The sequence below is a fragment of the Somniosus microcephalus genome, chromosome 26, assembly GCF_052327205.1.
Source record: "Somniosus microcephalus isolate GS21.2 chromosome 26, FLI_Smic_1.0, whole genome shotgun sequence".
Classification (NCBI taxonomy): domain Eukaryota; kingdom Metazoa; phylum Chordata; class Chondrichthyes; order Squaliformes; family Somniosidae; genus Somniosus; species Somniosus microcephalus.
Genome location: NC_141012.1, coordinates 54364135 through 54381196, shown reverse-complemented (window position 1 = coordinate 54381196; position 17062 = coordinate 54364135). Strand labels below are relative to the sequence as shown.

General features: G+C 47.4%; 1 protein-coding gene across 1 annotated transcript in view; it reads right to left on the bottom strand.

Annotated features, from left to right (window-relative positions):
* siae (sialic acid acetylesterase) overlaps positions 1-17062 on the bottom strand; it is a 123295-nt gene that overhangs the window by 30632 nt on the left and 75601 nt on the right. Inside the window, exon 7 of the mRNA XM_085968239.1 lies at positions 13190-13308. Within this exon, the coding sequence (XP_085824365.1) occupies positions 13190-13308 (119 nt within the window). The remainder of the gene's footprint in view (positions 1-13189; positions 13309-17062) is intronic.

The window sequence follows — 17062 nt, the reverse complement described above, 5'->3', positions numbered from 1 at the left end:
TTGGTTTTCTTTAGATTTACTGTTAAGAGCCCAATTTTGGCAGTATTTGTCGAGTAGGTCTAGTTGTTGCTGTAATCCCTGTTCTGTGGGAGACAGCAGAACCAGGTTGTCCGCATAGAACAGGGATTTCACTTCTCCATCCAGGAGACGGAGACCTGGTGACTCGCTTTGCTCCAGCATGTCTGCTAATTCATTTATGTATATGTTGAACAGGGTCGGGCTCAAATTGCAGCCCTGCCGGACGCCTCTTCTCTGGGTGAAGAAATCTGGGTGAAGAAATCCCAGTCTCTCTCTCTCTCTTCCCCGTCTCTCTCTCTCTCTCTCTTCCCCCCAGTCTCTCTCTCTCTCTCTTCCCCCCAGTCTCTCTCTCTCTCTTCCCCCCAGTCTCTCTCTCTCTCTCTTCCCCCCGTCTCTCTCTCTCTCTCTCTTCCCCCCAGTCTCTCTCTCTCTCTTCCCCCCAGTCTCTCTCTCTCTCTCTCTTCCCCCCAGTCTCTCTCTTCCCCCCAGTCTCTCTCTCTCTCTTCCCCCCAGTCTCTCTCTCTCTCTTCCCCCCAGTCTCTCTCTCTCTCTCCCCCCCCCAGTCTCTCTCTCTCTCCCCCCCCGTCTCTCTCTCTCCCCCCAGTCTCTCTCTCTCTCCCCCCCAGTCTCTCTCTCTCTCCCCCCCAGTCTCTCTCTCTCTCCCCCCCAGTCTCTCTCTCTCTCCCCACCCAGTCTCTCTCTCTCTCCCCACCCAGTCTCTCTCTCTCTCCCCACCCAGTCTCTCTCTCTCTCCCCACCCAGTCTCTCTCTCTCTTCCCCCCAGTCGCTCTCTCTCTTCCCCCAGTCGCTCTCTCCCCACCCCCGTCTCTCTCTCGATCCCCGGGCCTCTCTCCCCCCCCCCCAGTCTCTCTCTCTTTCCCTCTCTCTCTCTCCTTCCCACACAGACAGACAAACTCATTTATATATATATAAAAATTATTTCTACTTTTTTCATAACAACATGCCCTCAAAAAACCCTCGGCACCGCCGGGCACTCCAGCTAGTAATTTTATACACCTCAATTAGGTCTCCCCTCAGCCTCCTCTGTTCCAAAGAAAACAACCCCAGCCTATCCAATCTTTCCTCATAGCTAAAATTCCCCAGCCCAAGTAACATCCTCGTAAATCTCCTCTGTACCCTCTCTAGTACAATCACATCTTTCCTGTAATGTGGTGACCAGAACTGCACGCAGTAGTCCAGCTGAGGCCTAACTAGTGTTTTATACAGTTGAAGCATAACCTCCCTGCTCTTATATTCTATGCCTCAGCTAATAAAGGCAAGTATCCCATATGCCTTCTTAACCTCCTTATCTACCTGTCCTGATACCTTCAGGGATCTGTGGACATGCACTCCAAGGTCCCTCTGATCTTCTGCACTTCAGTGTCCTACGATTTATAGTGTATTCCCTTGCCTTGTTAGCCCTCCCCAGGTGCATTACCTCACACTTCTCCAGATTGAATTCCATTTGTCACTGTTCTGCCCACCTGACTCGTCCATTGATATCTTTCTTCTTCATTATCAACCACACGGCCAATTTTTGTATCATCTGCAAACTTCTTAATCATACTTCCTACATTCAAGTCCAAATCATTGATATATACCACAAAAAGCAAAGGACCCAGTACCGAGTCCTGCGGAAGCCCACTGGACACAGCCTTCCAGTCACAAAAACACCCTTCAACCATTACCCTTTGTTTCCTGCCTCTGAGCCAATTTTGGATCCAACTTGCCACTTTGCCTTGGATCCCATGGGCTTTTACTTTCGTGACCAGTCTGCCATGCGGGACCTTATCAAAAGCCTTGCTAAAATCCATATACACTACATCAAACGCGCTACCCTCATCGACCCTCCTTGTTGCCTCCTCAAAAAATTCAATCAAGTTAGTTCATTCACTTTGCTTCCAATTTCCACCCTTTTCTCACCTTCACATGGTCCATCTCCGACTCTTCCCTTCCACGACTTTTCTGTCTCCATCTTTGGGGATAGGCTATTGACAAACATTCACTGTAAGCCCACTGACTCCTACAGCTACCTGGACTACACTTCCTCCCACCCCGCTTCCTGTAAGGAGTCTATTCCATTCTCCCAGTTTCTCCGTCTCCACCGCATCTGATCTGACGATGCCACCTTCCATACTAGTGCTTCTGACATGTCTTCCTTTTTCCTCAACCGAGGATTCCCCTCTACTGTGGTTGACACGGCCCTTGACCATGTCCGTTCTATTTCCTGCACTTCTGCTCTCACCCCTTTCCCTCCCTCCTGGAACCACGATCGGGTTCCCCTTGTCCTCACCTTTCATCCCACCAGCCTCCACATTCAACGGATCATCCTCTGCCATTTCCACCACCTCCAGAGTGATCCCACCACCAAACACATCTTCCGCTCACCTCCCCTTTCAGTATTCCAAAGCAACTGCTCCCTCTGCGACACCCTGGTCCACTCCTCTATCACCCCCAACACCCCTTCCCCTTTGCCCAGCACCTTCACGTGCAAGCGCAGGGGATGCAACACCTGCCCTTTTACCTCCTCCCTTCCCACTGTCCAGAGCCCCAAACACCCCTTCCAGGTGAAACAGCGATTTGCTTGTACTTCTTGCAGTTTAGTATACTGTATTCGCTGCTCACGATGCGGTCTCCTTTACATTGGGGAGACCAAACGCAGGTTGGGTGACCGCTTTACGGAACACTTCCGTTCAGTCCGTAAGGGTGACCCCGAGCTTCCGGTCGCCTGTCACTTTAATTCACCGCTCCACTCCCAATCTGACCTCTCTGTCCTCGGCCTCTTACACTGTTCCAATGAAGCTCAACGTAAGCTCGAGGAACAGCACCTCATCTTTCGATTAGGCACTTTACAGCCTTCTGGACTCAACATCGAGTTCGACAATTTCAGACCATAACCTCTGCCCCTACTTTTTTTTCCTTCTCTCACATGGCAGCTATCAATCATTCTGCCATTGCTATTTACACTTCATCTAGACTCATCTTGTGTTTCTTAACTTGTCCCATTACCATCTCCTTTTGCCTTGTACCATCGTCCCTTTTGTCTCTTAATCTCTCCTGTCTTCCATCCTATCACAGGCCTTCCCTTTTGTTCTTTCCTCCCCTCCCCCCCTTTCCCCGCCCCTACACTTGCTTAAAAACCTGTTCCATCTCCAACTTTTTCCAGTTCTGATGAAGAGTCATCGACCTGAAACGTTAACTCTATTTCTCTCTCCACAGATGCTGTCTGACCTGCTGAGTATTTCCAGCATTTCCTCTTATTTCAGATTTCCAGCATCCGCAGTATTTTGCTTTTGTATTAGTCAGACACGACCTTCCCTTAACAAATCCATGCTGACTGTCCCTGATTAATCCGTGTCTTTCTATATGAAGATTTATCTTGTCTCTCAGAACTTTTTTCAATAATTTTCCCACCACCGAGGTTAGCCTGACTGGCCTGTAATTACTCGGTCCATCCCTTTCTCCCTTTTTAAACGAAGGTACCACGTTAGCAGTCCTCCAGCACCACACCTGTAGCCAGAGAGGATTGGAAAATGATGGTCAGAGCCTCTGCTATTTCCTCTCTTACTTCTCTTAACAGTCTGGGATACATTTCATCTGGGCCTGGGGGTTTATCCACTTTCAAAGATGTTAAACTCCTTAATACATCCTCTCTCACTATGTTTATTTCATCTAATATTTCACATTCTTCCTCCCTGATTGCAATGCCTGCATCGTCCCTCTCTTTTGTGAAAACAGACGCAAAGTATTCATTAAGAACCATAACCATGTCTTCCGCCTCCACACACCTTTATGGTCCCGAATAGGCCCTACTCTTAGTTGTCCTCTTGCTCTTAATGTATTTATAAAACATCTTTGGGTTTTCCTTGATTTTACTTGCCAGTATTTTTTCATGCCCTCTCTTTGCTTTCCTAATTTCCTTTTTAATTTCACCCCTGCACTTTCTATACTCCTCTAGGGTTTCTGCAGTATTGAGCCCTCAGTATCTGTTATAAGCTTCCCTTTTTTTCTTTATCCTACCCTGTATGTCCCTTGACATCCAGGGGGCACTAGATTTGTTGGTCTTTCAGGGAACATACTTGCTCTGAACCCTCAGGATCTCCTTGATTGCCTCCCACTGCTCTGACACGGATTTACTGCCAAGTAGCTGTTTCCAGTCCACTTTGGCTAAATCACATCTCAGCTTAGTAAAACTAGTTTTTCCCCAATTGAGAACTTTTATTCCATAACTATCCTAAATCTAACTGAATTATGATCACTACCACCAATATGCTCTCCCACTGATACCCTTTCCACCTGCCCAGCTTCATTCCCTAAAACTAGGTCCAGAACTGCCCCCTCTCTTGTTGGGCTTGCTACGTACTGGCTAAAACAGTTCTCCTGAATGCATTTTAAGAATTCTGCTACCTCTATGCCTTTCACACTAATTTTATCCCAATTAATATTAGGGAAGTTGAAATCCCCTACTGTTATTGCCCTATTTTTGCACATCTCAGAAATTTGCCTACATATTTGCTCTTCTAGCTCCCTCTGACTGTTTGGGGGTCTATTGTACACTCCCAGCAGTGTGATTGCCCCTTTTTTGTTTTTCAGTTCAACCCATATGGCCTCATTTGATGATCCTTTTAAGATATCCTCCCTCCTCACAGCTGTAATTGATTCTTTAATCAATATTGCGACCCCCCCTCCTTTTTTATCCCCCTCGCTATCTCGTCTGAAAACCCTGTAACCAGGAATGTTGAGCTGCCATTCCTGCCCTTCTTTCAGACTCATCCTCCCTGATTGCAATGTCATATCACATCAGTCTGTGACAATGGATATCATTTAGACCTCCACATGTTTGCACGGTCTATTAATCTAGCCTCAGTAGGAGATAATTTCTAGAAACCACCACTAAGGGGGCATTAGCCAGATTTAATGTCCGCTCTACTGGCCAATTTCCAGATACAGAGAGCAGGGAGAGGGTCAGAGACCAAACTGGGGGATGTAACAAGAGTACTACAGTAATCATGGGCGACTTCAATCTACATATAGACTGGCCAAACCAAATTAGCAAGAATACTGTGGAGGATGAATTCCTGAAGTGTGTACGAGATGTTTTTTTAGACCAGTACGTTGAGGAGACAACTAGTTTGAAGGAGCGAGAGCTGGAGAGGACAGTTTGAAGGAGCGAGAGCTGGAGAGAGCAGTTTGAAGGAGCGAGAGCTGGAGAGAGCAGTTTGAAGGAACGAGAGCTGGAGAGGACAGTTTGAAGGAGCGAGAGCTGGAGAGGAACCCGAGAGGAAACATCGAGAAAGACTGAGAGGAAACATCGAGAGAGAGAGAGGGGAAACATCGAGAGAGACCAAGATGGAAACATCGAGAAAGACCGAGGGGAAACATCGAGAGAAACTGAGGGGAAACATCGAGAGAGACCGAGGGGAAACATCGAGAGAGACCGAGGGGAAACATCGAGAGAGACCGAGGGGGAAACATCGAGAGAGACCGAGGGGAAACATCGAGAGAGACCGAGGGGGAAACATCGAGAAAGACCGAGGGGGAAACATCGAGAAAGATCGAGGGGAAACATCAAGAGAGACCGAGGGGGAAACATCGAGAGAGACCGAGGGGAAACATCGAGAGAGACCGAGGGGAAACATCGAGAGAGACCGAGGGGAAACATCGAAAGAGACTGAGGGAGCACTTTATTTATTTAATTTTATTAACTAATTAAATTTATTTAATTATAAGTTGTGACTTCCTCATGATGCTCTCCCAGGGCGGCCACCCTGTAGTCAGAGATTATTCTAGAAGCCTGGGTAGAAATATCAATGTAATTACTGCAGAAATTACTTTTTTTACATTATTGCTTGTTCATTTTCTGTGCTGTCTTTTTTATGTCTTTTATTTATTTTATGTCTGCTTTATTTATATTTAAAGTATGTATGCGTGTATATGTCGGTATGTGTTTTTTTGTGATGGCGCCGATGAAGATGGCTGCCATCCTTGCGAGCTCCGTGCGTACCAGGCAGCTCAGTGTTCTTGCTGCTTGGGGCTCTCGGCTCGTCAAGAAAAAAGCATTTCACTGACTAGATTACACTTCTTGTATTTAGTTATGTGACCAATAAAATTGAAATAGGGAACAGGCTATCCTAGATTGAGTATTATGCAATGCGAAGGGGTTAATTAATAATCTTGTTGGGCGGGATCCTTTAGGGAAGAGTGACCATAACATGATAGAATTCTTCATTAGGATGGAAAGTGAAGAAGTCCAATCTGAAACTAGGGTTCTAAATCTAAAGAAAGAAAACTATGAAGGTATGAAGAGTGAGTTGGCTATGATAGATTGGGGAGCTTCATTAAAAGGCATGACGGTGGATAGGCAATGGCTAACATTTAAGGGGCGAATGCATGAATTGCAACAGGTGTACATTCCTTTCAGGCTCAAAAACACAAAAGGAAAAGCGGCCCAACCATGGCTAACAAAAGAAATTAAGGATCGTATTAGATCCAAAGAGGAGTCATATAAAGTTGCCAGAAAAAGTAGCAAGCCTGAGGATTTGGAGCAGTTTAGAATGCAGCAAAAAAGGACCAAGAGATTGATTAAGAGGAGAAAAATAGAGTATGAGAGTAAACTTGCAAGGAACATAAAAGCGGATTGTAAAAGCTTCTACAAGTATGTAAAAAGAAAAAGATTAGTGAAGACAAATGTAGGTCCCTTACAGTCAGAAACGGGGGAATTTATAATGGGGAACAAGAAAATAGCAAAGCAATTAAACAAATACGTTGGTTCTGTCTTCATGGGAGAGAACACAAATAACTTACCAGAAATGCTAGGTAACCAAGGGTCTAGTGAGCAGGAGGAATTAAAGGTAATTAGTACAGGGTATTAGTAAAAAAAAGTGCTGAAGAAATTAATGGGACTGAAAGCTGATAAATCCCCAGGGCCTGATAATCTGCATCCCAGAGTAATAAAAGAGGTAGCCATGGAAATAGTGGATGCATTGGTTGTCATCTTCCAAAATTCTATAGATTCTGGAACAGTTCCTGCAGATTGGAGGGTGGCAAATGTAACCCCACTATTTAAAAAAGGAGGGAGAGAGAAAACAGGGAACTACAGACCTAACATCAGTAGTAGGGAAAATGCTAGAGTCTATTATAAAGGGTGAGATAACAGGACACTTAGAAAATATCACCTGGATTAGACAAAGTCAACATGGATTTATGAAAGGGAAATCGTGTTTGACAAACCTACTGGAGTTTTTTGAGGATATAACTGGTAGAATAGACAAGGGAGAACCAGTGGATGTGATGTATTTGGATTTTCAGAAGGCCTTTGGTAAAGTCCCACATAAGAGGCGAAGTGTGCAAAATTAAAGCACATGGGATTGGGGGTAATATACTGGCATGGATTGAAAATTGGTTAACAGACAGGAAACAGAGAGTAGGAATAAATGGGTCTTTTTCAGGGTGGCAGGCGGTGACTAGTGGGGTACCGCAGGGATCAGTGCTTGGGCCCCAGCTATTCACAATATATATCAATGATTTGGATGAGGGAACCAAATGTAATATTTCCAAGTTTGCTGACGACACAAAACTAGGTGGGATTGTGAGTTGTGAGGAGGATGCAAAGAGGCTTCAAGGCGATTTAGACAAGTTGAGTGAGTGGCAAATACATGGCAGATTCAGTATAACGTGGATAAATGTGAAGTTATCCACTTCGGTAAGAAAAACAGAAAGGCAGAGTATTATTTAAACGGTGATAGATTGGGAAATGTTGATGTACAAAGGGACCTGGGTATCTTTGTACACCAGTCACTGAAAGCAAACATGCAGGTGCAGCAAGCAGTTAAGAAGGCAAATGGTATGTATCCCTTCATTGCAAGAGGATTTGAGTACAGGAGCAAGGATGTCTTACTACAGTTATACAGGGCCTTGGTGAGACCACACCTGGAGTAGTGTGTGCAGCTTTGGTCTCCTTACCTAAGAAAGGATATACTTGCCATAGAGGAAGTTCACCAGACTGATTCCTGGGATGGCAGGACTGTCGTATGAGGAGAGATTGGGTCAACTAGGCCTGTATTCACTCGAGTTTAGAAGAATGAGAGGGGATCTCGTGGAAATGTATAAAATTCTGACAGGGCTAGACAAGACTGGATGCAGGGAGGATGTTTCCCCTGGCTGGGGGGTCTAGAACGAGGGGTCACAGTCTCAGGATATGGGGTAGGACATTTAGGACTGAGATGAGGAGAAATTTCTTCACTCAGAGGGAGGTGAACCTGTGGAATTCTCTACCACAGAAGGCTGTGGAGGCCAAGATAGATAGATTGCTAGACACAAAAGGCATCAAGGGGTATGGGGAGAGAGCGGGAGTATGGTATTGAGATAGAGGATCAGCCATGATCATATTGAATGGCGGAAGCAGGCTCCAAGGGCCGAATGGCCTACTCCTGCTCCTATTTTTCTATGTTTCTATGTTTCTAATACATGGTCTGGAGTAGCTCTGTAAGATTCTGTAAGAGAAAAACTACGCGTGACCTGATCTTTCTTTTAAGGTAAAGCCGGTCAAGATCAGTGGAATTAAAAAAATTTTTTAATTCATTCTTGGAATGTGGACATTTATTGCCCATCCCTAGTTGCCCTGAGAAGGTGGTGGTGGGCCGCCTTCTTGCACGCTGCATGCGGTGTGGTGAAGGTACTCCCACAAGTACCATTATGTAGGGAGTTCATTTTTTTTTCTTTATAGCGGTTTGAAATAACCAAGTGGCTTGCTGGGTATTCGTGAACCAGTTGGGTTTTTACCACATTCTGACAACTTCGCATTTTGTTTTACTGGATTTTCCAGGGCCTCTGACCGCGTACGGGGTGTGTGCGGGCGGCGTGTGCGGGGGGTGTAAAGGGTGTGCGCGCGGGGTGTGTGCGCAGGGTGTGCACGTGGCTGTAAGTGCCCCGCAAGTTCCGCTAACTTGCGATCTGTCAAGTTTGAGCTCCGGGAAATGGACATTCACTGGCAGAGAGTCGGGCTATTTGCCCAACTACTGCCCAGCGAATGCCCGTGAAACTCTTACACCTGGTGAAAGCAGGCATAGGGCCTTCTTTTACCAGCGTAAGAATTAAAATAAATAGTAAAATAATTTTTTTTTAATTATTTAAACATTGAAAAACTTTAAAATTAGTTTTAGGTTATTTTTGGACATTTTAAAATGTTTAAATTTATTTTTCAAAAAATTTAAATGTTTATTTTAAATGGCTAACTTAATTGTATTTTAATTAATTTTGAACATGTAATGATTGATTTTTATTTAACAGGTTTGTAATTGTGTTTTTTAGGGGCTTGCTATTCCTGCTTCTGGGGATTCCGTGTGTAAAATGGAATCTCCATAAGCATAATGGGGATCCCCCTTTGTGATTGGTTGGGCTGGCCCACGTGATCCCAGGGGTGCTTGCGAACCGCCTGCGCCCCTGGGATACATGGGTCTTTACGCAGGCGTACACGTAGAGGCCCAGGAGCGTGAGTCTACGAACCATCAGGTAGGTTTGTACTTTTCTTGTGGTTCGGAGGCATTCGTCCCCGGGAAGCCCCCAGCCCAATATATTTAGCCTGCTAATAGTGACAATGTGACATTTTAAAACATTTTCTTTGTTACAAGGAGTGATACAGAATAAGTCTTTGTACAGTGAGATTTACAATAAATGTTACTCCACTTGTTCATTTAACAATTGTAAAATGAACCAGTTTGCCAATTTACTTAGATTGCCTGCAGGAATACATGAGATGATATTAACCAGCCCCTTGTGTCTCGCTATCATGTGACTGGATTCTGAGCAGTGAAGATAAAGCTCCTGATGGTAAGGATCATGGGGTCTGCTTACAGGAGAGATTGATGACACGGAACCAGAGACTATCTGGAGCAGACCTGAAATTTGCAACACTCACACTTCACTCTTCCTAACCTCCCTTTTTCACTTCTATACTCTTTATATTTCTTAGTTTCTTCTGTATTATTACCCCTTATATTTATCATTTGCCTCTTTTTAACCCTCATTTTTGCTCATTTCTCTATTTGCCTTTGACACACCCTCACTATTCTTAGTTCGAACATGTTTAGCGTGCATCTTACTCACCTCGTATTGAAATACCTTCCACTGTTGCTCCACTGTTTCACCTGCCATTTTTGTCCAACCGGTTTCCTTTCATCCCACAGAAATTCACTAATTTCCCAGTCCAGCACCTTTACTTTTTTCTTTATCCATATTCAATGTACTCTAATTAGCTTATGGCCACTATTTCCCAAGTGATGTCCTATCTTCACGTCCTACTTTGTTAGCCAGAATCAGACCCAGCACTGTGTCCTTCCTTGTTAGGCAAGCAACCTACTGTTTAAGGAAACAGTGATAAAGGCATTCTAGAAACCCTCCCATTTTGACCACAAACTTTTATCGTGTGACTTCACCTTAGGATAGCATTTAGTCTCCAGGTTTCACCCTGACCCCTGCAATTTTCCAGATGATCTCCCAGTTCAAACTTTGCTCCCCCACTAGTTCCTTGGATAATTCACCACTCTGTGTTGGCTCCTGGTCGTACCTCTCTCCTCCGGCTGACCTCTACAGGCTCCAGAATGGGATTTCTCCCTTCTACTGTTGCTGCATTGGCCTTCACTGGCACTGAATCTTCACTTGTCCCAGCTGACTGCAGTCCCTGCCTGGAAGCTCACCACTCCTCAGAACATAGACTGGTTTCCTGTCTCGTATCATTGCCTATTCAGTGACTGAGCCTTTCATTCCTGGCTATCTGATCTGGTGGCCTGCAGTGCCATAGACCCCTCTAATGTCCTTGTCTTTCCTGTACCATTATGCTATCCTTATGTAAAAGGGGACTCCTCTGCCCCTTCACCTACATTCATCCCTCTTAATAATTTGTAACCATCCAGTGTCATATCCCATTCATGCTCCACCCTCTACCAAGCCTCTTACTCCCAGTGATGTCCACAGTCTCTGTGCATTAACCCCTCTGATGGTCTCATTTTTGCTGCTAAACTGCTTCCATTCACTAACCCCATGCCCACTGTGTATAACCCCTCCATTCACTAACCCCATGCCCAGTGTGTATAACCCCTCCATTCACTCACTCCATGCCCAGTGTGTATAACCCCTCCATTCACTCACCCATGCCCAGTGTGTATAACCCCTCCATTCACTCACCCATGCCCAGTGTGTATAACCCCTCCATTCACTAACCCCATGCCCAGTGTGTATAACCCCTCCATTCACTCACTCCATGCCCAGTGTGTATAACCCCTCCATTCACTCACCCATGCCCAGTGTGTATAACCCCTCCATTCACTCACCCATGCCCAGTGTGTATAACCCCTCCATTCACTAACCCCATGCCCAGTGTGTATAACCCCTCCATTCACTCACCCATGCCCAGTGTGTATAACCCCTCCATTCACTCACCCATGCCCAGTGTGTATAACCCCTCCATTCACTCACCCATGCCCAGTGTGTACAACCCCTCCATTCACTAACCCCATGCCCAGTGTGTATAACCCCTCCATTCACTCACTCCATGCCCAGTGTGTATAACCCCTCCATTCACTCACCCATGCCCAGTGTGTATAACCCCTCCATTCACTCACCCATGCCCAGTGTGTATAACCCCTCCATTCACTAACCCCATGCCCAGTGTGTATAACCCCTCCATTCACTCACTCCATGCCCAGTGTGTATAACCCCTCCATTCACTCACCCATGCCCAGTGTGTATAACCGCTCCATTCACTCACCCATGCCCAGTGTGTATAACCCCTCCATTCACTCACCCATGCCCAGTGGGTATAACCCCTCCATTCACTCACCCATGCCCAGTGTGTATAACCCCTCCATTCACTAACCCCATGCCCAGTGTGTATAACCCCTCCATTCACTCACCCATGCCCAGTGTGTATAACCCCTCCATTCACTCACCCATGCCCAGTGTGTATAACCCCTCCATTCACTCACCCATGCCCAGTGTGTACAACCCCTCCATTCACTAACCCCATGCCCAGTGTGTATAACCCCTCCATTCACTCACTCCACGCCCAGTGTGTATAACCCCTCCATTCACTCACCCATGCCCAGTGTGTATAACCCCTCCATTCACTCACCGCATGCCCAGTGTGTATAACCCCTCCATTCACTAACCCCATGCCCAGTGTGTATAACCCCTCCATTCACTCACTCCACGCCCAGTGTGTATAACCCCTCCATTCACTCACCCATGCCCAGTGTGTATAACCCCTCCATTCACTCACCGCATGCCCAGTGTGTATAACCCCTCCATTCACTAACCCATGCCCAGTGTGTATAACCCCTCCATTCACTCACCCCATGCCCAGTGTGTATAACCCCTCCATTCACTCACCCATGCCCAGTGTGTATAACCCCTCCATTCACTCACCCATGCCCAGTGTGTATAACCCCTCCATTCACTAACCCCATGCCCAGTGTGTATAACCCCTCCATTCACTCACTCCATGCCCAGTGTGTATAACCCCTCCATTCACTAACCCATGCCCAGTGTGTATAACCCCTCCATTCACTAACCCCATGCCCAGTGTGTATAACCCCTCCATTCACTCACTCCATGCCCAGTGTGTATAACCCCTCCATTCACTAACCCATGCCCAGTGTGTATAACCCCTCCATTCACTCACTCCACGCCCACTGTGTATAACCCCTCCATTCACTAACCCCATGCCCACTGTGTATAACCTCTTGTAGCCAATCACCAGTAACCCACTGATGATTCCTTTGTCCCCCCATTTGATGTTCGATTCCCCTCCTGTTTGTTCCTTGTCATACCACTGATTTTGTAAGATTCAGTGTTGCAGACACTTCTTGCTATCTTATATACCTGTACAAAGCTCATCTCCCAACTTCCTACTTTAAATATCCATCTATCCACCCTTTCTATTAATACCCTCGTTCCTCTTCTCCTTAAGTGACGCCCAAGTACAGGTCTCCACTAGTGGCCCATTAGGATAACAAATCCCCTCATTGTGTGTAGTTATTTGTTAACCCAGAAGGTATGTGAAGCTGGAGATTTAGGAAATGCCCCTTAATGACTTGCAGCCAGCAGATAGTACTTCTTCCGACTGCCAGTCTCCCAGCACTGAAACCATAGATTTTGGCAACGTAGGATACCTCACCTTGATACCAGATGGCTCCTTTGATTGCCATCCTACGCAGAGGGTGTATCATTGCATTCCACAGGACAGTGGGTTGATGAGGGCCGGTTGATTCATTTATCAGATTGTTGTAACCAATGCTGAAAAGTAACAGGCACAAGTCACCAAACATACAGTAGGTGCCACTGACCTCATCTCCTCTGGAGATCTTCCCCCCCACGGCCACCAACCTCATAGTTCCCCAACCCCACACAGCCCGCTTCTACCTCCTTCCCAAGATCCACAAACAGGACTGCCCTGGTACACCCATCGTTTCAGCCTGTTCTTGCCCCACGGAACTTATCTCTTCCTATCTCGACTCTATCTTTTCTCCCCTTGTCCAGTCTCTTCCCACCTACATCCGCGACTCTTCTGACGCCCTCCGCCACTTTAACAGTTTCCTGGCCCCAACCGCCTCCTTTTCACCATGGACGTACAATCCCTCTACACCTCCATCCCCCACCAGGATGGCCTGACGGCGCTCCGCTTCTTCCTTGAACGGAGGCCCAACCAGTCCCCATCCACCACCACCCTCCTCCGCCTGGCTGAACTTGTTCTCACATTGAACAACTTCTCCTTTGACTCCACTCATTTCCTCCAAATTAAAGGTGTTGCTATGGGTACCCGCATGGGTCCTAGCTATGCCTGCCTTTTCGTGGGATATGTGGAACACTCTTTGTTCCAGTCCTACTCAGGTCCCTCCCTCACCTCTTTTTCTGGTACATTGATGACTGTATCGGTGCCGTTTCCTGCTCTCGCCCATAACTAGACAATTTCATTCACTTTGCTTCCAATTTCCACCCTTCCCTCACCTTCACATGGTCCATCTCCGACTCTTCCCTTTCCTCGACTTCTCCGTCTCCATCTTTAGGGATAGGTTATTGACCAACATTCACTACAAGCCCACTGACTCCCACAGCTACCTGGACTACACTTCCTCCCACCCCGCCTCCTGTAAGGACTCTATTCCATTCTCCCAGTTTCTCCATCTCCGCCGCATCTGCTCTGATGATGCCACCTTCCACACCAGTGCTTCCGACATGTCTTCCTTTTTCCTCAACCAAGGATTCCCCTCTACCGTGGTTGACACGGCCCTCGACCGTGTCCGTTCTATCTCCCGCACTTCTGCTCTCACCCCTGCCCCTCCCTCCCGGAACCACGATAGGGTTCCCCTTCTCACCTTTCACCCCACCAGCCTCCACATTCAATGGATCATCCTCCGCCATTTCCGCCACCTCCAACGTGATCCCACCACCAAACGCATCTTCCCCTCCCCTTTCAGCATGCCGTAGGGACCGCTCCCTTCGAGACACCCTAGTCCACTCCTCTATCACCCCCAGCACCCCTTCCCCTTCGCCCGGCACCTTCCCATGCAAGCGCAGGAGATGCAACACCTGCCCTTGTACCTCCCCCCTCCCCACTGTCCAGGGCCCCAAACACCCCTTCCAGGTGAAACAGCGATTTACTTGTACTTCTTGCAATCTAGTATACTGTATTCGCTGCTCACGATGTGGTCTCCTCAACATTGGGGAGACCAAACGCAGATTGGGTGACCGCTTTGCAGAACACCTCCGTTCAGTCCGTAAGGGTGACCCCGAGCTTCCGGTCGCCTGTCATTTTAATTCACCGCTCCATTCCCACTCAGACCTCACCGCGGCCTCTTGCATTGTTCCACGGAAGCTCAACGTAAGCTCGAGGAACAGCACCTCATCTTCCGATTAGGCACTTTACAGCCTTCCGGACTCAATATCGAGTTCAACAATTTCAGATCATAACCTCGGCCCCTATTATATTTTTATATATTTTTTATCCACACTTTTGGTTTGTGCCTTTTCCTTTTTCTCTCTCCCACATGGCAGCTGTCTCTCACTCTGCCAGCGCATTTCACACTTCATCTCGAGCCATCTTTTGTCTCTTTACCTGTCCTATTACCATCTCGTCTCGCCTTGAATATCTCTCAATGTCTCTTCACCTCCCAGACCTTCCCTTTTGTTCTTTCATCCCCTCCCCCATTTCCCAGCCCCCAAACTGGCCTTTTAATCTGTTTCATTTCCTGCTTTTTTCTCAGTTCTGACGAAGGGTTTCGACCTGAAACGTTAACTCTGTTTCTCTCTCCACGGATGTTGCCTGGCCTGCTGAGTTTTTCCAGCGTTTTCTGTTGTTATACAGTAGGAAGGTAGCTATATCAGAATAATCTGCAAGCAGCAATTTCCTAAGCATTTTAAACAGTTAAAAAGAAACTAGTAAACAGTTCATAAGCAAACCAAGTATTGATTTAGCACCAGTTGATGTCTTCCTGCAGGACCTACAGGCTCTGTCACAGGTGGGGCAGACGGTGGTTGAAGGGGTGGGTGGGTGGGGTACTTGGGTTGATGTGCGCTCCTTGCGCTGTCTGCGCTTGGCTTCCGCTTGCTCCCGACGAAGAGACTCGAGGTGTTTGGCGCCTTTCCTGATGCTTCTCCTCCACTTTGTGCGGTCTTGGGCCAGGGATTCCCAGGTGTCGGTGGGGATGTTGCACTTTTTCAAGGAGGCTTTGAGGGTGTGTTCTTGAAGCGTTTCCTCTGCCCACCTGGGGCTCTCTTGCCGTGCCAGAGCTCCGAGTAGAGCGCTTGTTTTGGGAGTCTCGTATCAGGCATGCGGACGATGTGGCCCGTCCATCGGAGCTGATCGAGCGTGATCAAAGCTTCGATGCTGGGGATGTTGGCCTGAGCAAGAACACAGACGTTGGTGCGCCTATCTTGCCATTGGATTTGCAGGATCTTGCGGAGGCAGTGTTGGTGGTACCTCTCCAGTGCTTTGAGGTGCCTGCTGTCCATGTCTCTGAAGCATACAGGAGGGTGGGGTATCACTACCGCTCTGTAGACCATGAGCTTAGTGCCGGGTTTGAGGTCCTGGTCTTCAAACACTCTCTTCCTCAGGCGACCAAAGGCTGCACTGGCACACTGAAGGCGGTGTTGGACTTCATCATCGACGTCTGCCCTTGTTGACAGTAGGCTCCCGAGGTATGGAAAGTGGTCCATATTGTCCAAGGCCTCGTCATGGATTTTGATCATCGGGGAGCAGCACTGTGTGGTGGGAGCAGGTTGGTAGAGGACCTTTGTCTTACGGATGTTTAGTGTAAGACCTATGCTCTTGTACGCTTTGGTGAAGGTGTTGACGATGGTTTGGAGTTCGGCCTCAGAGTGTGCGCAGATGCAAGCGTTGTCTGCATACTGTAATTCGATGACAGAGGATGGGACAACCTTGGATCTGGACTGGAGGCGACGGAAGTTGAACAGTTTCCCGTTTGTTCTGTAGATTAACTCCACTCCAGCGGGGAGCTTACTGAGGGTGAGATGGAGCATTGCAACCAGGAAGATCGAGAAGTGCGATGACACAGCCTTGCTTGACCCCGGTTCGTACGTGAATTGGGTCTGTGGTGGATCCATTGGTCAGGATCACAGCTTGCATGTCGTCGTGAAGCAGGCGGAGGATGGTGACAAACTTTTGAGGGCAGCCAAATTTGAGGAGAACACTCCATAATACTTCACGGTTGATGGTGTCGGAGGCCTTTGTGAGGCCAAAGAAGGCCATGTACAGCAGTTGGTGCTGTTCCCTGCATTTCTCTTGTGATGCGCGGTGAAGATCATGTCCATGTGTCCCTTAGTGGGCGGAATCCGCACTGCGACTCTGGGAGGAGCTCTTCAACCACTGGGAGAAGGCGATTGAGGAGGATTCTTGCGATGACTTTCCCTGTGGCAGACAGCAGGGAGACTCCTCTGTAATTACCGCAATCGGACTTGTCACCTTTCTTGAAGATGGTCATGATTACGGCGCCTGAGATCCCCTGGCATGCTCTCCTCCTTCCAAATAAGA